The sequence below is a fragment of the Zootoca vivipara genome, chromosome 8 (assembly GCF_963506605.1).
Source record: "Zootoca vivipara chromosome 8, rZooViv1.1, whole genome shotgun sequence".
Classification (NCBI taxonomy): Eukaryota; Metazoa; Chordata; class Lepidosauria; order Squamata; family Lacertidae; genus Zootoca; species Zootoca vivipara.
The window spans coordinates 38,533,555-38,556,232 of record NC_083283.1 but is presented as its reverse complement, the minus strand read 5'-3'; the positions used below and the strand labels follow the sequence as shown (position 1 = coordinate 38,556,232).

Below are 22,678 nucleotides of genomic sequence, written 5' to 3'. Positions count from 1 at the left end.
ATCCCCTTGGAAGGTGGTAGACTCTCTTTCCTTGCAGGCTTTTAAGCAGAGGTTGGATGGTCATCAGTCATGGATGCTTTAGTTGAGATTCCTGCATTGTAGGGGGTTGAACTAGATGACCCTTGGGATCCCTTCCAACGCTACAATTCTCTATTTCAGGCACCCCCAAACTTCAGCCCTCCAGATGTTTTGGACCACAATTCCCATCTTTCCCGACCACTGGTCCTATTAGCTAGGGATCATGGGAGTTGTAGGCCAAAACATCTGGAGGGCCGCAGTTTGGGGATGCCTGCTCTATTTCTATGTTTCTTTTGTAACCCACTCTGTGACATTGAAATGTTGAAGGGTGGTAAAAAAATGGGAATTAATACATATTTATTTCTTATCTTGTCAAATGTTCTGCACCAGATTCATATATGTAAACCAAGGACAAGAACACTATTCAGATCATTTAGTACTCCATGCAAAATGGGCACATCTTCTGCAAACCATAACTTAATCACTGGTCTAGAGTAAAAACCTCATTTGTTAAAACCTACTTATATAACTGCATGACATTAAAATAGAACATCTGTCAACAAGACTAACAAACCATACTGTTCTGTCACGCAAACTGCTAATTTTAAAACATATTTTTCCTACTGTTTCATGGACCTTGCTCCATTTTAGTGAATTATTACTAGAAGAGTTTCAATTATGTTTTTACTTCTGCTACAGGGCAATCTTATGCCTACTCAGAAATAAGCCCCATTGAGTTCAATGGTAGTCCCAGTTAATCATGTACAGGATTGTAGACACAGCTATATAACAAAATTGCAAACGACAAAAATTCTGCATCTTATTTACATGAAGTAGCTTTTTTAAAAATAATAATAATCCATGGTTAGCTTACAAGGTAGCCAACAATAAAAAATTTAAACCACAGAACAATAAAATCAACAAGAATAAGACTGTCCATTAAAAGGAAAATATGATTGTCTTCTTTTAGTGCCAAAAGTTAGTGAAGCGGGCAGTAATGAAATGTTTAAGGAAAACATTGCACCATCAATTGGGAGTCGCCACTGAAAAAATACACTAGCTAGTAAACATGTGGAACTACATATGAAATCATTTTATACTTATGAGGTGAAGCTGAACATTTGTCTTCAAGAATTATGTCCCACATAGTGATTTCAATTAACACAAATAGTGGCTGTTGAAAGCTACACACAGAGTGTGTCAATTGTGGACACAGCTGTCAATGGCAGGATTGCTAGCACATAACCAGCTGATCGGTTGAATCCTTCATAACTTCAGATGTCTCTACATAAATATGGCAGAAGGCATTGTATTCTACATATAGAAATGGCTGGAATTTTGAATAAAATATAGCTTTTTATATTCATAAGACAAAGATTTTAAAGAAAAGTAAACAATCAACACTGTATTCTTTCTAGCGACAGGCTTCAACCTTTTTATTTGCCCAGGGATTTTAAATTGCTGTACTTTTAACTGGCTGAATAGTTTATTCCTCTCAATTTTCCTTTATTTTTGTTTCACGACTTTTCAGTTTATTTCAACATTGCATTTAATTTTTTATGTATGCCACCTGAAAGGCATTTTTGGATAAAAGATGTGGTATATGCATTATTGAAATAAACACAACCAAATGAAAGTAACAAAATGAAAGTAAGTAGCACAAACATCTCTACAGCATTACATTTGATTTAGGAGTTGAGCAGAAGTAGCCTTATTATGCATTGCCACCTACTGACCATATTGATGAAAATCTAATGGATGAATTTCTTTATAAAATCTAGAACTTATTTTTTATTTTCACTCTATGTCATGCACAATTCACACAGCTATGCGGAAAATTAAAATAATATTGTCGGCATTTATTAATGGATCGCGGTTCCACAAACAGGATCCAATCCAGTTCACAGCCAATCGTTCTCACTGCTTTGAGGCAGCAGCTTCAATACACCCTCCTCTCACAATAAACTTATGTGGCTCAGGCTCATTGTGGCAGAGAAATGTTTACCAAAGAATAAAATCAGGTGGCTTAAAGCAAGCAATTAATTACACTTGCTGCAGGAGCAACAAAGGTGGGAGTTATGGGAGTGAGAAACTCGAATCCCAACTGTGCTGTAATATTGTTAACCTGCCCTGGGACCTTAGGAGGCAATAAAGAAATAAATAATGGCAACAGTGCTGGAGCCTACTTCACTTCCAAGAAAGAGAAATGCAGAGAACTGGTGCCACAGCATGCTTTACTGCAGGGGCACATGGCACCGTTTTGCTAATTGAGGTGAAACAAGAAGTACTGTACCACCTTTACCTGCCTAGCTTCTCTGCCAGCCCTGAGACTGACACATATTTGGGGGGCAGATCTCACTGAATCACGCGGGATCTTGCACACTCACAAGATCTCATGTTATTTTAGCCAATACAGTGGTACCTCCGGTTGCAGATGGGATCCGTTCTGGAGCTCCGGTTGGATCCTAAGGTTTCCGCAACCGGAGGGACCGCTTCTCCACATGCATGCACGGCAAAACCCGGAAAAATACTTCCGGGATTGCCACATTCGCATCCTGAAGAATACGCAACCGGAGGTGTGCGTATCTAGAGGTACCACTGTATCAGCACAGATGTGGCAGTGCAACTATGGGGCTCTGCCTTGGGGGCTTCTGCCACCTGAGGCAGCCACCTCAGTTTTCCTAAAAGCACAGCCAGCTCTGCTCCACCCTCTTCATCACCTTTCCAAAGACAGCTGTGTTTTTCATCAGAAGGCTAGCTTCCAAATGCATGTTCTGATAAAATACAGCACATTTCCTAACCTGGGTTGCACTAATCTAGAGCTTAATACTAAATTTAAAAATAGTGATACTTTAAAAATAGTGACATTATTGGGGGGGGGGATACAGTAGCCTTGGGAAACAGGCCACTCACATAAAAATTGAAAGAGTCATTACCTGAGCAAGTTCTTTTTGTTCATTCACCAGTCTGCTACAGCTAGCTATCATCTGGTCCAATGCATAAAGCCTGTCCTCGAGTCCCTTAATGGCTTTCATGTTCTGATTATCTAATTTGGCAATTGTTTGTCGACAGTCTGCCAAAAAGGGCTGAATAATCCTTGGATCGAGCTGAAAAACAAAAAGGCAGTTGGCATGAATAATCACTTTTAGTGCAAAAAAAAAATACTATGAATGGATCATGGAAAGATAATTTTACATATGTAACTCTAGAAACCAAAAGCTTGGAAGATTTTAAACTGCAGATGAAAATGTCATCTCTAATTAGTTTCTTAAACCTTCTGATTTAACCCAAATGCATGTTTACTTGGAAGCAAGTCTCAGTATGCTCAGTGGAGCTTACTCCCAAGAAAGTGTGCACAAGATTGCAGCTTCAGTTTCATTTGAACAAAAAAAAGTCTCCAAAATATGCTTCTTTTGGTCTTTCTTCTTAAATCAGTCCTCTAAAGCTTTCAAGCCCATGTACCATGTATCCATCAGGTATGTGCATTGTTCAGATGAATCTGTTGGGCAGATTATGAGAGATTTGGGACTTGACCAAGGTGAAGTGGGCTTCCTCTGAAACAATTCCATTTCAATCTGGTTTCAGGAAGAAGACTACTCTGGTCACCTTGGTGGATGATCTTTGCTGGGAACTGAATAGAGAGAGTGCCATCCCTTGTTGGTTCTAGCAGACCTCTTAGAAGTTTCAGACACCATCACCTACAACATGCTTATGGACTGCTAGATGGAGTGGGACCATTTTGCAGCGGCTCCAATCCTTCCCAAATGGAAGGTGTCAGGGAAGGTTCTAGCAGTGAACATTCCCTGACTACCGAACTGGAGAGGCACCAAGGCTCAGACAGCATCCTAGAGCCATTACTGCAATCTGAGACAGACACTCAGGGGGAGGGGGAGGGAGAAGTGTTCAACGGGGAGATGGCCCGCCCTTTCAAGCTCGTGCCTGAATTGAGACATTCCAGGGCACGTAAACGTAAAGGGAGGAGATACGGAGTCCCACGGTTATTATGCTGGGGGAGGAGCAGGCAAGGGGCATTGGGGGACTCTGCGTCAGACTGAGCAGACATGTGTTCTTGAAACTGGAATTGCCCTGTATATATCAGGCACAAAATAAAAGTCTTAAAGACAGAATGGCTGTGGAACTCGTCTCTCAGCAGTAGCCAGAAACGATCCCTGACAGAAGGTTTCAGAAGGTAGTCCTGGGGACACTTGCTTAATGCCTAAGGTACCCCAAAAGTTTCTATTCTGACCCCATGCTTCTTGTTGTTGTTGTTTAGTCGTGTCAGACTCTTCGTGACCCCATGGACCATAGCACGCCAGGCACTCCTGTCTTCCACTGCCTCCCGCAGTTTGGTCAAACTCATGTTCGTAGCTTCGAGAACACTGTCCAACCATCTCGTCCTCTGTTGTCCCCTTCTCCTTGTGCCCTCAATCTTTCCCAACATCAGGGTCTTTTCCAGGGAGTCTTCTCTTCTCATGAGGTGGCCAAAGCATGGGAGCATCAGCTTCACGATCTGTCCTTCCACTGAGCACTCAGGGCTGATTTCCTTCAGGATGGATAGGTTTGATCTTCTTGCAGTCCATGGGACTCTCAAGAGTCTCCTCCAGCACCATAATTCAAAAGCATCAATTCTTCGGCGATCAGCCTTCTTTATGGTCCAGCTCTCACTTCCATACATCACTACTGGGAAAACCATAGCTTTAACTATACGGACCTTCGTCGGCAAGGTGATGTCTCTGCTTTTTAAGATGCTGTCTAGGTTTGTCATTGCTTTTCTCCCAAGAAGCAGGCGTCTTTTAATTTCGTGACTGCTGTCACCATCTGCAGTGATCATGGAGCCCAGGAAAGTAAAATCTCTCACTGCCTCCATTTCTTCCCCTTCTATTTGCCAGGAGGTGATGGGACCAGTGGCCATGATCTTGGTTTTTTTTATGTTGAGCTTCAGACCATATTTTGCACTCTCCTCTTTCACCCTTATTAAAAGGTTCTTTAATTCCTCCTCACTTTCTGCCATCAAGGTTGTGTCATCTAAATATCTGAGGTTGTTGATATTTCTTCCGGAAATCTTAATTCCGGCTTGGGATTCATCTAGTCCTGCCTTTCGCATGATGAATTCTGCATATAGGTTAAATAAGCAGGGAGACAATATACAACCCCATGCTATTTTTTAAAAAAAAGAAATGCTCACAATGGGAAAGCCTATTTTCCCATAAAAAGTGTCCTAAAATATATTTCAGAGTTAACATCATGGGCTTATTGTGACAACTTAGTCAATTCTCAAGTGGATCCAAGGCTCATTTCCATTTTCTAACAATGACAAGAGCAGCAAGTGGCCACACCTAGCCTCTCAGAAGATGATTGGCTGCTGATACAAGAAAGGAAAGGGATATTTGTTCATTACAATTCCCACAGGGAGTGACCATGTTAGAGTGAAAACAGTATCTGTTCATGAACAGTGGCAACCTTGCTCAAACCACAACCACAAACCACAACAAGATCATCATGCAATGTAGGAGTAAGAAAGAGGAAAGAGGATTGTACAACTATCATTAAAATCTGATTCAGAACTCCTGGTAAGAACATCTCACTGTATTCCTATGAAGAATACTTAAACTTGTAGCAAGCTGGAAAGCCATAACACAAAAATATTAGAAGAGAACACAATGGCATTATTTGAGGCATTAACTTACCCTGCTCATGGAATCAAAACATTTTCTGACCAAGGATTCAACATCATTAGGTCTATCTTGAACATTTATCCAGTCTAAAAGGGAGACATTGAAAGAAGGCAGATCAGTCTCCTTAAGTTCCACTGAAGCATTACTGTCCTGAGCAGAAGGATTTTGACTGGCTTGGCTGCTTTCATCCACTTTTTCGGAGGATGTGCCATCTGGGATTGCGTGCTCTACCGATTTGCAAAATGATGCTAATAATGATTGTTTGTTCATTTTAAGCATGTCAGGAGAAAGTGCCACTTCAGCTGACTTCTCATTCTCAGTGTCTTCACTTTCTGTCCCACCACGTTCAGCAGAAGAATCTAGTCGTTCTAAACATTCCCGGTAACTGTGTCTGGTTAAGCTTTCCAAGAGTGGGATCTTGGCCATTATCGAAACAGCAGCCCCTAAGCTTGAGAAAAGAACACCAAAAAAATCTATTAGGTACAAAGAAACTGAGGTACAGTGGCAAACATAATTTAAAAATATGCTCTCAAGGGTGTCCTCAATACAATTTAATACTCAAGTCTTCAACTTTTGCTTCCTTATAAAAATAAATATAGAAACTTATTTTGAATTGGACTGTGACTTGAGCCTTACTCAGATGTTCATTAATTGTATCCATGGAGGGGTTGCAGTGACCCTGCTCTCTCCACTCAACCATCCAACATTATGAAGGAAGGTCTGATGGGGAACTGTAACTGCCTCCAGCTGAATTTGGGTACAGTCTTCCATGTGACTGAGAACCCTCTGTAACTGGGGACACCTGAATGTGCTTACAAGCCCCTTTCAGAAAGAGCAGCAGGGAAGGGGCAGGGTTGGCACACACAACCCTGTGGGGACTCCATGGATTCAATTCCTAAATTCCTGAATAGGATTATTTTTGACTAGTGCTAAAACTTTTACATATGCATGTGCAACACTATTTAGCAAATGGTTTCAGATGAGCCAGTGTAATGTGATGGCTCGAGTGTTGGACTACTCCTTAATTGTGAAGCTCCCTGGGTGTACTTGAGCCAATCACAGTCTTACATTGGAGTGTTGAAGAAAAAAAGGTTAGGAAAACTAAAAAATTTTTTACAGTGCAATCCCAGTACATATCTACTCAAAAGTAAGAATTCAGTGAGATTTAAGAATGGGTTTATAGCCTTAACTCCAAAATTAAATCTCTATAAATAATACCATTAGCACTATTTATTATTTCAATTAGTGCAAAGACACTGGAACTGGATTAAATTTAATTTACTGTAAAAGTAAAAAACAATAAAACCTTAGTTTTCAGTACAGCGACTATGTAGAGGTAGCTCCTTATTGAGGAGTCTAATGGCAAACCTACTGTGTAAGTTTCAGCTTAATATCATCTATGGACTGCAGGTAACTTGAATATGCATTTTCAAACTTGAAAAGCAGCTTTTGGTAAGAATATGTGCAATCTTCCAAATTTGCCATTATGGCAGCCCAGCCTTGGTGCTGAAGATGTTCGTCATGGACAAGGCCTTCACAGAAGGAACAAAGTTTCTTGGCAATCTCATACATTTCCTGCACAAAAACAATAGAAACATTAATGTCTTAGCACTCCAGACATACATATCAACCTGTTGCAAAACATGATGCAAAAAACTCTGACATTTTCAAGTTAAGATATATGGAACACTAAAAGCATATATTAGATATTCCCTCGGAGGAAAATGATTCATTGATGCAAAGACAAGATGTGAAGTAGAAGTCTCTGCAAAAGGAATCTGAGTGAGGGTAGTTGTTCTGCAAGGCTCAGAACAACACAGGCTCAAATGCCTCACCCCCTGTAGATCACCTGTCTGCCTTTTTTAACTAACACGGTGATATGCTGTGCAGTTTCCAAAGCCAGCCAACACACAGGCACTGCATGTTTTGTTAATATGAAGAAAAAAAACATCTAGCAAGAGAAAGAGAAAAATCTCCTCCAGCTTATGCCTTTTTCAGATATTCCCAAGGCCTGGCTAGGTGCCAAAAAGCATTTCCCACCTACTTCCATACGGTGTAAAACTCCAAAATCCTCTGTGATTGGTCCTCATCAGTACATCAATAACACCGTTGTATTTTTCCATAGCATGTAAATCAGGTGTTGCAGTGCAGGAATTGCACTGATGCCTGGGTGCTACAGTGAGCTGGATGAGGGTCAATAAACTAGGTTTGACTCCTGCTATGATGTTAGCTCTGGGTAAGCACCTGTCCCTTGGAATGCACTTTCAGCGAACATCAGATAGGCACCTATTACATTCACTTCTGTCTGAGGGGTGATCCACCGATGTTGATGTATTAATCAGTTGATGTATTAGTCAGATATACTGACCTGTAATATATTTTGTATTTGTTTTACGAATGAAATTTTATTCACTTCATGCTTTTGATTGCTATATTTTTTCTTAAAATATTTGACTTCATTAAATATGATAAATTATCCTCTTTTCAAAGAGCTCAGGGTCACTGAATGAAGGTGACCAGCAGCAGGCTCAGGACAAACTAACAAGAAGTACATTTTCCTATAGTAAATGAAGTTTATGAAATTCATTGTCACAGAATATCATGAATGCTAGGGTTAAATAAATGCAGGCAGGACAAATTGCTTTGTTCAGAGGTAGCATACCTTTGATTACTAGCTGTTACGGAGAAACAGGATATGGCTATGAAGGAGCATAGGAAGCTCCACCAGACTATTTGTCCATCTAACCCAGTAGTTACTTTGACTGGGAGAGGCTGCCCAGGATTTCAGAAAGAGTTTTCCCAACCTCCTGCTAGCTGATCTTTTAACTGAAGATGCCACACATTTAACCTGGAATCTTCTGCAGAAACTGAGCTATCAAATCACTCTTGTCCATTACATGCTACTTGTTAAGCTTCTTTGAAACATCTGGCTGACCAGTTTTGATGCAATTTTGGAATGTACTGGATCCCACAGTATCAAAGAATTTATCCACTCAATCAAGGCAAAATGAAACCTGTTCTTACAGAAAGTTATGAAAACCCATGTAGTTTTCATGCAACGCACATATCTATTTACACTTCCATAAATAGAATAAAGTGCATTTGCATCAGAAATACCATTTTTATTGCAAACATGTTGGTGGTCTTCCATTCAAAGAAAATGTAATTTTGAAAAATACTCAAGAGAAAATGGTACTATTAAAGGTAGGTGCAAATGCAATGTTTTCTGGGCATTTACCAAGATTAAAAGTTCTAAAACAGTCTATGGGATCACACATTTATGTTTCATGCAACAATCCCTTCCTTATTCCACACCAGTTTACCCTGTCATACCATACCAGCCCTCTTTATCATTACTTCTAACCTCCTACAGAGGACATTTCAAAACTTGTTTACAGACTCCTGGGTTAATCCAGTATGTCAAAATCCAAAAGATACTATTCCATCCCCACAAAATGAAACAGAAGAGTACCAAAAGTAAAACTTTTCACCATGAAAGCAGCAACATGTCCAGCTAGCTTCAATTTGTGAGTTTACTGAGTGCTCAATGCTTTAAAACAGCCCAATTGTTAAAGGGTCTGAAACTGCTTACCACAGCAAGCTGTGTCCGTGAAGCTACCGTGTGAAAAACTGCAGGCATCATAAGAGATTCTTCCACTTTTAATTCCATCTCATTTTCTGCTGAAAATGTTGTTTTTGGAATAGCTGGAGGACGTTCACACAAGATCATTTCTTTGTTGAAGAGAAAAATTGGGTTTGTATCCTGTGTTAAGATAAGAAGTATTACTTTCTTCTCCTTTCAGACTTTTAAAAAATATATGAAATAATGGAAAGAGAAGTGAATATTTACCGTTCCAGCACTATAACTACAGACTTTCCTGTCAGCTGCCATACACTCTCCTCCATTGACAACCAATACTTGATGTTGAATAGCGATCTTGTACTTAGTTTGGATAGCTTGTTTAAGGTCTGCCACACTGATTAAAATGACAAAAAAAAGTTTCAGTATCTTCCACAGATCCTTAAGAATTATACATTTACAGAGTACTCTAAATGTTAAAGACTCAATATAGATAATTCCAAAGTTCAGTTATTAAACTGTTACTTCCTACACTAGGACAATGATAGAGGCTAGGAGTAACTGCCCTTTGTCAACCCATCACCAATGGCATTTTATATGAGAAACAATCCCAACTGTTTAAGGACAGAAAAGGCAACCTAAGCTGGCTCTGCTGCAGTGACCATGCCATATATCCAGCACAAGCGCTCTTACTTTAGAGTGACTGGCAAAGGAAGAGGGAGCTCAAACAAGGGTGAAGGGGATGAGCTCCAGCAAGGTTCATGCAATGGCACAAAAACCACATTAATAAGAGAGTATTTATTAAATTCTCTAAATGTCTCAGAAAAGCTGGAACACTACAGGTTCATTCTAATAGCAGTTTTGCTTTAACTCTCACTCCCAAACAAAACATATACTGTGAATTAAGAGATAATTTTGCTAAGAACAGTCCAGCAACAGACTCCTCACAGAAGACCAGAAGGATTTACTTACTTCTGTACGGCAAGTTCTGTGTCAAAGGTAAGGGTGGTTCCAGTGTTGACCAGAAATACATATAACTTCATGGTGACTTCTTTAGGTTCCAAAAGTTTATAGCTTTGACTCTGTGATTATTATTTAAAAGCTGAAAAGAAACCCAAGTATCAGCTTAATAATAACACATAAAAATTATTTTAAATTTAAAGGTTTTCAGTGTCAACACTTGAGGCACATCCATAGTAGGAAATCCTAACAAGGACATAGGAGAATCATTCCATGACAGTATATGTATGCGTGGTAGCCTTTGGCAGGGGATGATTTGCTTTGAGACATTTTGAGAGAGGTCAGAAGCAACCGTGGCAGTGACCACCCCATGGCTATTAGTAATAAAGGTATGGTAACATGATACAGGGTATCATTGTATTACTAGTCTATTCTGCCTTTTTCAACCATCTCTTGCATGCATGCCCTCCCCCCCAAAAAAACCCTGAACACAAGAACTAACTCAGATCCCGATAATTGTATGTCCTCCTGGGACATGCAGATGACATTATTTCAGAATAGACCCACTGAAATTAACATATCCGAGCTGGTCTCATCCACCCATTTACTAACACTGGATACAACCCCATGTGTGTGTACCCTAGGGGACTGACACTCTGTATCATCCTAAGAATTTCAAATTTTTCATGAATTTTTGCAAAGGAACTAGGAAACAGGCTGCTTTACTAGCCTACTGTACAAAGGTAATCTGTACATTTACAGCGGGAAGGTAAACGGCGTTTCCGTGTGCTGCTCTGGTTTGCCAGAAGCGGCTTTGTCATGCTGGCCACATGACCTGGAAGCTGTACGCTGGCTCCCTCGGCCAATAATACGAGATGAGCGCCGCTACCCCAGAGTCGGTCACGACTGGACCTAATGGTCAGGGGTCCCTTTACATTTACAGTATTGCTTCACTCTCGCCTCTAGCCCCTACCATCACTGGCAACAAAGGTTCTGTACCCAGATTGGCTATATTTTTAAGACTTTAGAGGAATTGTTTACATAACTGCTAGAATTACTCCAATGTCTGGATGGTCAGGAGGAATCATTATAATATATTAATTAAAAGAGCAAAACCTGGCAACTTTAATTTGTTTACGATGACACAAATCACTTAGAACCAAATTCTCAAAAAAACTGTAGCAAATAATTTGTTATGAGTTTAAACTTGAAATATTTGCTCTCTGGGATGAAACAGTTACCTTCAGGCACTGCATGGAGGTTCCACTGTCTTTAACAGCTGGGTTGCAAAATCACCTATTTTCCTCATTTGACTTTGGCAAGAGAATGAAGTTTCTATTAAACACAGAGCATCAAAGACCTAAAAAGTAATGGGGGGTGAGAGAGAATGAAGTGTGAATATTTGTGCAACAGGAAGCAAGTTAACAAAGACTATTCAAATGTTCATGACAATACTGCACTTCAAAAACTACTATTAAAGCACTTTTTTCATGCCAATTGTATACTTTGTACTAAACAGAACAGAAATCAAAATTGCCATAGAAAGTTTACAATAAACATTAGGTGGGGAAAACTAGGTGATTGAAGAGAAAAGAAATGTGAGACTGATTAATACTGAAAAACCTCATTTAAATTATTTCTGTACTGCATGAACACAACAATTTCATCTAAGCTGAAATAGAAAACTCAGACTCATGAATACCACCAGCTCACACATATCTATGCTAGTAATTTGGTGTACAGTATAGTGGGATAGCTCAGTCGGTAGAGCATGCCACTCTTAATCTCAGCTCCATGGGTTCGAGCTCCACATTGGACAAAGGATTTCTGCCTTGCAGGGCTTGGGCTAGATGACCCTTGGGGTCCAACTCTACAGTTCTATGATTCTAAGAAAGAGAAGGAGAAAGAGCAACTCTTCTGCAATTTACACTTCCCTGTCTAGTTGCCTGACCATGCTTTCTTATGTACAACTGAACAAAGCATAGTCCTTAGTTGTCATGCTATCCAGAACCACTGTGGGAAGAAAAACAAGTGCAATATAGCACTGGGGATATACTTTGAGAGGCTTTGTTTGAAATGCAGTATACAAATACTATATATTCTTGCCCTAACCTGGTCCAGATCAAAGTTCTGATGAGGATACTGAGATGAAAAAAAATATCAGGGCACATCCAAACATAATCAGATCACAGGCTTATTATGAACGTTGCTTGGAGACTTTGAGTTGCATCCAATTAAACAAGTTTCTCTCTCCTTCAACCACATTTCACATTTCCAGAGGTTCCCAGAGTTCCCTGGGAAGAAGCACCCATTGTTAAACCACTTTGGTTAGCGAATGGTGTTAAACCACTTTGGTTAGTGAATGGGGTCTCCTAGCAACTCTCAGCATCCTTAACACACTACGTTCCCAGGATTCTTTGGGAGATTCTGTGACTGTTTAAAGTAGTATGTTTTAAATGTATAGTGTAGATGGGGCCTGAATCCTGAGCAGTGCCCTGAATCAGATCAAGGATGTGTTGCCAAACCTCTTCTGAAGAGCAATTACAACTCTATCAGATTCAACACGCACATGAGCAGAAAACTGCCTAGCAAGTCCAATTCAGTTATACTTCATTTCAGAAGAGGCAGCCCTCCAAATGGGAGATGATTTGTTTAAAGTAACTTGGTTTGGAGATATAACGAAGGCCCAAATCTTCCCAGAAAGCTTGGAGGTTATTCAAACCACTTTAATAAAAATTCAATAAAATAAGTACATAAAATAGAAAGGATAGGAAAGGAACAAATCCAAGAGACTATGTGGTTAACCGTCAAGAACACCGTAAACTGCAACAAGTCTTCTTTTTTTTAGAAAAGTGGAAGCACTGTTCAAAAGAGGTAAATTAACCAGACTGCTTACTGTGGCAAATACAAGTTGAAGCAAGCAAAGATGAACAAGGGTTTTTTAAACAACAACAACAACAACAACAACCCACAAGCAGTTAAGATAAGATATTAAGTCCAGGAAACCAGTAAAGAGGCAGTAAGAACCTTGGATAGCAAATGGGTGAAAGAACTACAGTAAGAAGACTGGAGACTGCAGTGAAACAAAATATGTTGTTTCCACTAGTTTTCATTGTAAAAAATGCTGATGAGAGCTCCACAGTCAACCTACTCCTTTCGGAGAAGAAAGAGCCATGCCCAATAAAGGTGCTAAACAATCTCATTATAAAGCTAAATGTCACATTAGAAGCTTAACAGATCACTGGAGCAAGATAGCATTCATCCAAGACAGGCATAGGCAAACTCGGCCCTCCAGATGTTTTGGGACTACAACTCCCCTACAACTCCCATCATCCCTAGCTAACAGGACCAGAGGTCAGGAATGATGGGAGTTGTAGTCCCAAAACATCTGGAGGACTGAGATTGTCTATGCCAGATCCAAGACTTCTCAAATGTGAAAAGTACCCAAATTTCACAAAGAATGCAACTTATTAAAACCAGAATCAGAGGGTTAGAAGGCTATCGGTGTAATTAATGCCATTATTTAAAGGGAATGTAGCAAATTACAGACCAGTAGGCCTAAGTGACGTTCTAAGTAATTAGAAGAAAGCATAATTAAAGCTAGGACATTAAAACACCTAAAAGCATAAGCCTACTTGTAGGCAAGTCAGCATGGCTTCTTTAAAGAGCTTCTAACTTGCAACTTTTATTTCAGAGTGTCACAAGTATGTAGATTGGGGTAATCAGCTAAATTTTATGTACCTGGAACGTTCACAGAGCTTTTTATACACCACAGCGGTACCTCAGGTTAAGAACTTAATTTGTTCTGGGGGTCCATTCTTAACCTGAAACTGCTCTTAATCTGAGGTACCACTTTAACTAATGGGGCCTCCCACTGCTGCCATGCTGCCGCCGCACAATTTCTGTTCTCATCCTGAAGCAAAGTTCTTAACCCGAGGTACTATTTCTGGGTTAGCGGAATCGGTAACCTGAAGCATCTGTAACCTGAGATACCACTGTATTCAAGTGCTTCTGAGCAAACTTAGCAGCCAAGAAGCAAGACCAAGGGGTACTCTTACAGGCTGAAAACAGGTAAGAGGACAAAATGGCTGGAAGAGACTTTTTTTTTTTACAAGGAAGGAAAATAAGCAGTAAGGTCCTCCAAGGCTCTGTATATAGACCAGTGCCATTTCATATTCACAAATGATCTGGAGATTTAACAGTGAGGTGCTTAAGTTTGTGGGTGATCCTCAATCGTTAAGGATGCTGCAACACGCGTAGACTGAACTGCTCCAAAAAGAGAGCTATCCTAGCTGGATGGCCAACAAAATAGCAAATTAGTTTCAAAGCAGTATTATATTATAAATCACTGCAGGATTCCTTATCACTTATGGGAGTGATTCGCAAGTGAAATAAAAACAAAAAACAAAATATTGGTTACAGCTTGTGGTTAGCAAGGAGAGAGTGTAACTCACAAATCCTGGTTTGATGACAAACTATGGCTTACCTCAACATAGGGCAGCAGCAAAAAAAGGTCAGGAGAAGAAAAGCAGCTGCATACTCCTCTCTCGGAGCCCACATTTGGGCAGTTTCAGTAAGTAAGCTATCATTTGGCTTAATATGTTGTGTGGTCCAGGCCAGTGTCTGTACCATTCTTACCAAGGGCATGTCTAAATAGAAGCAAGAAAAACTCAAAGAAAACTGGAAAAATCCTAGGCGCCGAAGTATTTTTAAGAGCCGGAGCCCAGGAATTTAATTACCCCCAACAGTAAAATATGAAATGTGCTATGAATATTGCTTTGCTGTGTGGAACACAAAAAACTGCATAGATTCCAAAAAATAGTGTTCTGTTAGACAGGGCGGTCGTGGGTCAATGCATAAGACTGGAGCTGGGAAACTAAATTCAAAATTGTGGCTAGCCTATGAATTTATTCATTGACCTCAAGCAAGTCACAACAGTCACATCTGTGATCTTTGCCTGCATTTTGCAGACAACAGCCTATATGCAAAACTGTTGCAAGGAGAGTTTGGAATGCTAATTCACTATACAAAGTACCATAAGTAAAGTAAGTATCTAGCCCTCTTACAAAGAAACTTATGAGGCAAAATGTCCAGTATGGTGTGGCCACCTTGTAAATTTTTCTTGGTACTTAGGAATGCTCCCATTTCTATTAGAAAACAACACTATCAGTGTGTGTGTAAAAATGATATTGTACAATCTCAACAATCAAGACTAGCAGGACATAGCTGACTCCCCAGGGTAAACATAAGGTTGTTGGGGGCTACTGTTTCTCTAATTTAGAGTTATGTCATGCAACCATTTTGCATTACTAGCAGCTATTTGGTGATTAGTGTCCCCAGAACTCTTAAAATTCAAACGCACCTGGTGGTCAAAAAAAGTTGGCAACCCCACAATTACAAATAATGTACTGTATTCTGTCAAGTAACAATTCACATTTGCATGGATTCTTAAGATTTATGGGTACAATTTATTCCCTCCCCCATGCCAACAGAGTTTAAATTCTTTAACAGTTCATTTACATGTACGGTAATCCCAAACTCTCCTATTGCAACCAGTAAACCTATTTTAACTTTAAAATGTAAGCATCATGAAATTTCTTTGATACTAATCATTATTTTAAAAATCACCAAAGCAGTTATGGATCAAGACAGATACATGTTGGATGAAAACATCTCTCCATCCATACTGAAATTAAACCAGTAGAGGAATCCTATACATCTACTGTACTTAGAAGTCAGTGTTGTGCTGGGATTTACTTTCAGGGAAGTAAATATATACGTAGGATTGTTCAATAAGACCCCTGTAAAGAAGACCCACATAGAGTGTCCATGAAGATTCCTAATGAGAATCAAACCAGTAGAGAATACGTAAGACAGAACACCTTACATGGAGCATTAGCTTCTCATAATGATATACTGCAGCTGTTCAAAAACAAGTACTGTACATCACAAATTAAGGTGAAATACTTCACAACTATAATACCTATACCTCTCTATCAGTACAGTTAATGTAAATTATGAGGCCAATGGAGTCTATAGCATGGCAAAACTGTGAAACCATAATTTCATGCAGGCTATATCATTGTCTGATGTGTTCCTGTATCATGGGAATACTTTAATACCAACATACTGTATTAAATACTTTCTACTTCAGCTCTAGACTAAAATGTCTGATCAATAAACTATAAGCACACAGGTACAATCAAGTTCCTTCCCCTAAAAAAAAATAATCCAATAAATACTTGAATGCAGCCCTTGCCCTATTAATACACCTAAGATTCACTAACTGCTAGTACTACAGCAGTAGTTGGTTATGTAACTGCTAGGTACTGTTCTATGTTACATTAGGACAATACTGTGACAGAGAACTTTTCTTATGACAGTTCACATTAAATTCTTGATTTCCCAAATATATTTGCCTTTACATAGTTCCATCCTTATTTCAGACATCATGATATATCGCTATATTGCTATGTTTAGCAGGTGGGTGTATCATGGTGGTCAAAACCAGGTATTGCCCATCCCTATTTAAGGTTTAATCTTAAATAAATGTCTAATACTATATACATGAGGAAAGATGATTACTCTCTAAATAAAAACAATTAAGTCCACACTGCCAATGACTTAAATATTTTGTCTACTAAACACAGTTTTACAAAAAGAAACACTAATCATTGGAACTGCTTCACAGCAGTTCATTATGCTTCACAGGTTCATAAAACTAAATTTAAAGAGTGCAATCCAAACTCCCATCTCCTGCCAATGGAAGCCCTGCCACTCTCAGTGGACACAGTGGAAAGTGGGGACACAACAACTGGGCCTGAAACCACTGAGCAACAGCAGTCAGCTAGCTTGCCACCTGCTCCGCAGAAGGTCTAAGAGGTGGGCAGAGGAACACCTCCACCCAGCATAAAGGGGAGGGGTGTTGGATTGCTCTGATTGCTGTTATGACTGATTGGGAAGGATATTATTCTTCACATTCTACATTTGGCAAAGACCTACAATGCACCTCAAAGCTTCAAAACTTAAGGACACAAATAGCAGCAAATTTTGCAAAGCCAGTGTCTGAAGTTAGAAGCCAGTGTCCGAAGTTAAAAATAAAAGCCGTTGCAATGCTACTCACACTAACAGATGTTCCAATAGCTTTCACTTCACAGTAGAAAAATTACTTTTTGTAGTATTCATGGTAAAAAAAAAGGATTACAGTGATTTACTACACACCAACTTTTCAAAACATGTTCAGCATAACCTACATATCACTTAAACCAATCTACTTTCACTTAACCCACTGTCAATGAAATACATTATGGTGTCAATGAAATACAATGTTCTATTATGCTTATCTACCAAACAGCCATTTAATTGTCCCAAACAATTTCATCTTGTAACAGCATGCTTATGTGTATTTTGTCAACATGCTCAAACCTACAACATAAACGAAGCCTACAAAGAGGCAATCGCCTGGTTTGTGTCAATATCACCCAGTCAGTGACACTCACTCACACACACACACACAACACGTCAATTTGGGCCAAGCCCACCTAACTTAGAAGACCATTCAGACCCAATGTGACTTGGCATCCACACAGGGCCTTCAGCGCAAAAGGAAGAGGGGGAGGGAAAGTTGGGGGTGGAGGAGGTGGAGCAAACAAAAAGCAAACTATAAATCTTTCGCTAGCATCCGTGCGAATGAAGGCTTTAGGTAATAAGCCTGCCCTGGGTGAGGAAAGAAGAAAACAAAACCACCCGGGCCACCCCCTCGGAGCACGCTGCCTCCTTTTTCGCAACAAGGTGCTGTGGGCGGGGCTGCAAGAAGCGCAGATGGGCTGAGTCATCCCCCCTCGGAGTTAACTTCAGGACGAGCTGGTCTCCCTTCCAAGCTACGCGGGCCAGAGGTGGGGAGGGAGAGGAGGAGAGCCCCAGCTCTGAGCCCCCAAACCTCCAGGTTCTTTAGCCCACGGGCGGAGATAACCCTCCACCCCACCCAAACTTGAAGAGGTGGCGGCGGCTCCGCCTTCGCAAGCGGGTGCGCCCACCCTCCCGTCACGAAAAGAGGGTCCTCGCCCCTCCCCTGCCGAAGGCGGGCCTTGGTCGCCCCGGCGACAGCAGCAACTGCCGCGGCCGTCTCGCTCCCCCACCGCGCCCTTTTCCCGACGTACCCGAAGGAGAGCGAAACAGCAGCGGCGGCGCCAGCGGCAGCAACAGCTGGGCGGCCCCGCGCACCATCCCGCGCCGGTGACCGGCGGCCGCGGAAGCTCCTCCTCCTCCTCCCCTTCGCTGCGGCTCCACAGGGCAACCTCAGGCGCCGCCGCCCGGAGGACAAGAGCAGGAGGGGCAGCGGCGGCGGCGGGGCTCCCTGATAGGAACAGGGAGAGAGAGAGACGCGGAGGTGGCGTGAGGGGAAGGGAAGCCACACAGCCGGGGATTCCGGGCGCTTCTTCGCAGGGCCCCCCGCTCGCTTTACGCGCAGCCCTCGCCGCCGCTGTTTGTTATTGTCGTCACTCTCTTCCGCCGCAGTGCACGCTGGGTAAGGCACAAGCCGGAGGACCTGAAGCGGGGTGGGTGGGAAGGAGGAACCATAGAGAGAGACGGTGACTCGGGGGATAGAGTGGCACGGAAACTTCCTCCTCCTCGGCTAAGAAGGGGAGGTCCATATAGTTTCCCCTTCCAAATGCTGGAGGGGTCGGTTTTTGAAGAGGGAAATTGTCCCTCCTCACCTCCCCCCCCCCCCAATCCTCCAAAAAAGAAAAAAGAAAAAAGAAAAGGAGGGATTTACCAGAAGCAGAAGTGTAGTTTGGCAGTGACTCGACGTAATATGTCATGTGTTGTTGTCCATCTAAGGTTGTATTTATGTAATTTTGAGTCCTGTCCTGCTAAAGAACATGAGATTGTTTTTATGTCTTCATAAAACCACAGAATTCAAAGAAGATGCCCTTTCTTTTCCCCATGACTGTAAGTGCCAATGTAAAAACCAAGGATATAAGAAAGATGGGGAAATTTTGTGGACAGGAAAAAATATGTTTACACTCCCCATTGCTACCATTCAGCATGTGAATACCTTCCTGTAAGACAAGACCAGGACTGCAGTTCTAACACCACTTAGCTGGGAGTAGGCTCCATTGAATTCAATAGTAAAGGTAAAGGGACCCCTGACCATTAGGTCCAGTTGTGACCGACTCTGGGGTTGCAGTGCTCATCTCGCGTTATTGGCCGAGGGAGCCAGCGTATAGCTTCCAGGTCATGTGGCCAGCATGACAAAGCCGCTTCTGCCGAACCAGAGCAGCGCACAGAAACGCCGTTTACCTTCCCGCTGTAGCAGTACCTTTTTATCTACTTGCACTTTGACGTGCTTTCGAACTGCTAGGTGGGCAGGAGCAGGGACCGAGCAACGGGAGCTCACCCTGTCACGGGGATTCGAACCACCGATCTTCTGATCGGCAAGCCCTAGGCTCAGTGGTTTTAACCCACAGCGCCACCTGCGTCCCAAGTTCAATGGTACTTGCTTCTAAATATATATGGTCAGGCTTGCAGCCTCAAGCAACAAAGGGGCTGCAATCTACGGCTACCAGTTTATCTGAATAAATTAGTGCTGTGCTGAGGCATGAGGTTACCTAATTAGAAATTAGGCCACTGTGAATAGTGGGTGTTGGTTTGTAGAGCTGAAGGTGCTATTATGTAACATTTGATCTGTATTTTATTTTCCCTCAGCTTTCATTTAAAGAGAATGTAAAATGATACCATCACTTCTGGTTCAAAATGAAAACATTTGGGCCCCAAGATTCACAATTCTGGTCTGTTTCTGAGCCACTCTTATGTTCTTTTTCCAATCTGAATTCAGCTCATGAGCTATTCTGTATAAAACAAAGCTCTGATTCCTCATGTACTATAACAGGGAATCTAAACACAATAACTTCCCTGGATGAAATTTGCTGGCACAAGAATCCCTATAGTTTGGATTAAGTCTCCCAAATAGTAGACAAATAGGTCCAGGGGTGGTGGGAAAGTAAAAAGGATTCACTTTCCTAAATAATAATCCCTTATGGGGAGAGTGGGGTTTTCCCTCTTTCTAACTTTAAAGAAATTCAGAGGTGGCCAAGTGATGTGTATTCTTGCCTCTACATTAAAAAAAAAATTACCTTGAGGGCATCACACTAGCCTTTCTTTCTGGTCATTGCTCAAGTCCTCCACTAAACTATACAGTATAGGTCTTCAGTGGGGCTTACAATGTGAGGCTGTATAGAATGCTATGTACAGAGTTCCGAAGAGCTCTGGGATTTGTTTTGTCAAAGCAGAACAAAATAGGATTCTTTAAAAACTTAAATTTATTTATTTTTTTTTAAAAAAAATCCTTCATTTTAACAGTTCAGAACTCTTCAGTGCTCCATAGACAACATTTTAGACTAGGAGTGGGAATCTTTATGACTTCACAGGCCAGATCCTTCTCAGATTTAGCCTTGCAGGCCACATTTGAGGTGCAGGCCACCCACCAGTCAGTAAACCTGACATCACAGGTGATTTAGCACTTTGAAGTCCTGAAGTTGGAACTTCAGAGAACCATGTATTGTAGGGCTTGCAAAGAGCCTGTGGCTTTACCACGCCCAGGGAAAGGTGCCAGCTACCTAGCCATCAGAAGCATAGGTGTGCATGTTGAGTGCACCTCAGGAGCTACTGTAAATTCCTGCTTGTCAGTAAAGAATTAAACTGCCTGCCATTTGTCCTCTTGGACTGAGTGTGCTCAGGGGAGATAGCCAAGGCGTGATATGTCATCCTGCCCAAGCAAGGGAGGACTGTATGCCCACATCAAGGAGGAAAGTTGTGTGTGGCTGAGGCATGCTATGCCGTGTTGAAAAATGGGAGGATTCTGCTGTGCATTTATGAAAACACAGGTGTGTGTCAGTGTCTGTGTGCAGGAAGGGACCAATCAAGATATTTGTCCTTCCTCTGTCCTGCCTTATTTCCCCACTACACACATCTCACATTTGCTACTTCCAGAAATTGTTTGTGTATGTATGTGTGTGTTCATGTGCATATCCAGATTCCCAACTCTGTCACAGTTGTCTTGTAGCATTTCCCCATGTGCGTGATTCTCCTATACAGACTGCCATCTACCGAGCTGTCATATTGCTGCATATGCAGAAAACCACCCTTGTGGGATCTATTCCGTCCCACTAATGTCTCGGTGTGTTTTTGCAAGGCAGCCTTTGTGTTACTCTTGTGCCTGCTAAAAATGTTGCTTAAGGTGTAGTTTATGATCAGATTGTGGAAACTGGCAACACTGAGTTAAATAACATGGGATTTGAGGGCAATGCAAGACAGCAAATAATAGATAGGTTTAAGCAAGTGCCTGCTTGGTGCCTGAAGACAGGAGTGCCTGGCGTACTCTGGTCCATGGGGTCATGAAGAGTCGGACATGACTAAATGACTAAACAACAAGAAAGCAAGTATATGAGCTGCTTAAGAATTCTTTTGGATATGAAGCAACCAGACAACCCGAGCTGTTTGGAATCATATTCTGAAACACCTGGAGTGCATCTGATTGGGGAAAGCTGATTAAAAAACAGTCCTTCTATCCCATTGCCCAACTTTGGCGAGTTCTGTCACTATATATATATATATATATATATATATATATATATATATATATGAAATTTTAAGGGACCCAGGTGGCGCTGTGGTTAAACCACTGAGCCTAGGACTTGCTGATCAGAAGGTCAGCGGTTTGAATCCCTGTGACGGGGTGAGCTCCCGTTGCTTGGTCCCAGCTCCTGCCAACCTAGCAGTTCGAAAGCACGTCAAAATGCAAGTAGATAAATAGGAACCGCTACAGCGGGAAGGTAAACGGCGTTTCCATGTGCTGCTCTGGTTTGCCAGAAGCGGCTTTGTCATGCTGGCCACATGACCTGGAAGCTATACGCCGGCTCCCTCGGCCAATAATGCGAGATGAGCGCGCAACCCCAGAGTCGGTCACGACTGGACCTAATGGTCAGGGGTCCCTTTACCTTTACCTATGAAATTTTAAAGCAATGGCGTGTGCTGTAAATTCCATGTCTTGGTTTAGAGATAATCATTTGGCAACTTGGTGCCCTCCAGATGTTTTGAACTACAATTCCCATCATCCCCAGTCAGTGTAGTCGAGCTTGACTGGGGCTGATGGGAGTTGTAGTCTAAAACCTCTGAAAGGACCGTGGTTGCTGAAGACTGATAATTGTTCATTATAGGTATATAATTATATGTAATTGTTCATAACTGGTTCTATTTGTATTTGCTGCACAATTTAAAAAATGCTGTTTAACTTCTGCCACAATAGGAATATTAGGATACCACCTGTGCCCAGACAGTCCCAGTTCCTGTCTTCAAATTGATCCATTCTATATTTAATTATAACAAGAGAAACTAATACGTTTGCAGACTTTAATTACACAAGCAAAAGCAGTAAAGTATACAT

The 22,678-nt window shown here is 41.4% G+C and overlaps 1 protein-coding gene across 2 annotated transcripts in view; it reads right to left on the bottom strand.

Annotated features, from left to right (window-relative positions):
* The window catches only part of RB1CC1 (RB1 inducible coiled-coil 1), a 47,741-nt gene extending 29,002 nt beyond the window's left edge, over positions 1-18,739 (bottom strand). For both annotated transcript variants that reach the window (XM_035125015.2, XM_035125017.2), the window contains exons 1-8: positions 18,393-18,739; positions 11,475-11,593; positions 10,246-10,375; positions 9,544-9,670; positions 9,286-9,456; positions 7,066-7,268; positions 5,706-6,141; positions 2,955-3,125 (exon numbers count right to left, since the gene is read on the bottom strand). In XM_035125015.2, the coding sequence (XP_034980906.1) occupies positions 2,955-3,125; positions 5,706-6,141; positions 7,066-7,268; positions 9,286-9,456; positions 9,544-9,670; positions 10,246-10,316 (1,179 nt within the window). In that variant the 5' untranslated portion in view covers positions 10,317-10,375; positions 11,475-11,593; positions 18,393-18,739. The remainder of the gene's footprint in view (positions 1-2,954; positions 3,126-5,705; positions 6,142-7,065; positions 7,269-9,285; positions 9,457-9,543; positions 9,671-10,245; positions 10,376-11,474; positions 11,594-18,392) is intronic.
* Between the last annotated feature and the right edge of the window lie 3,939 nt (positions 18,740-22,678).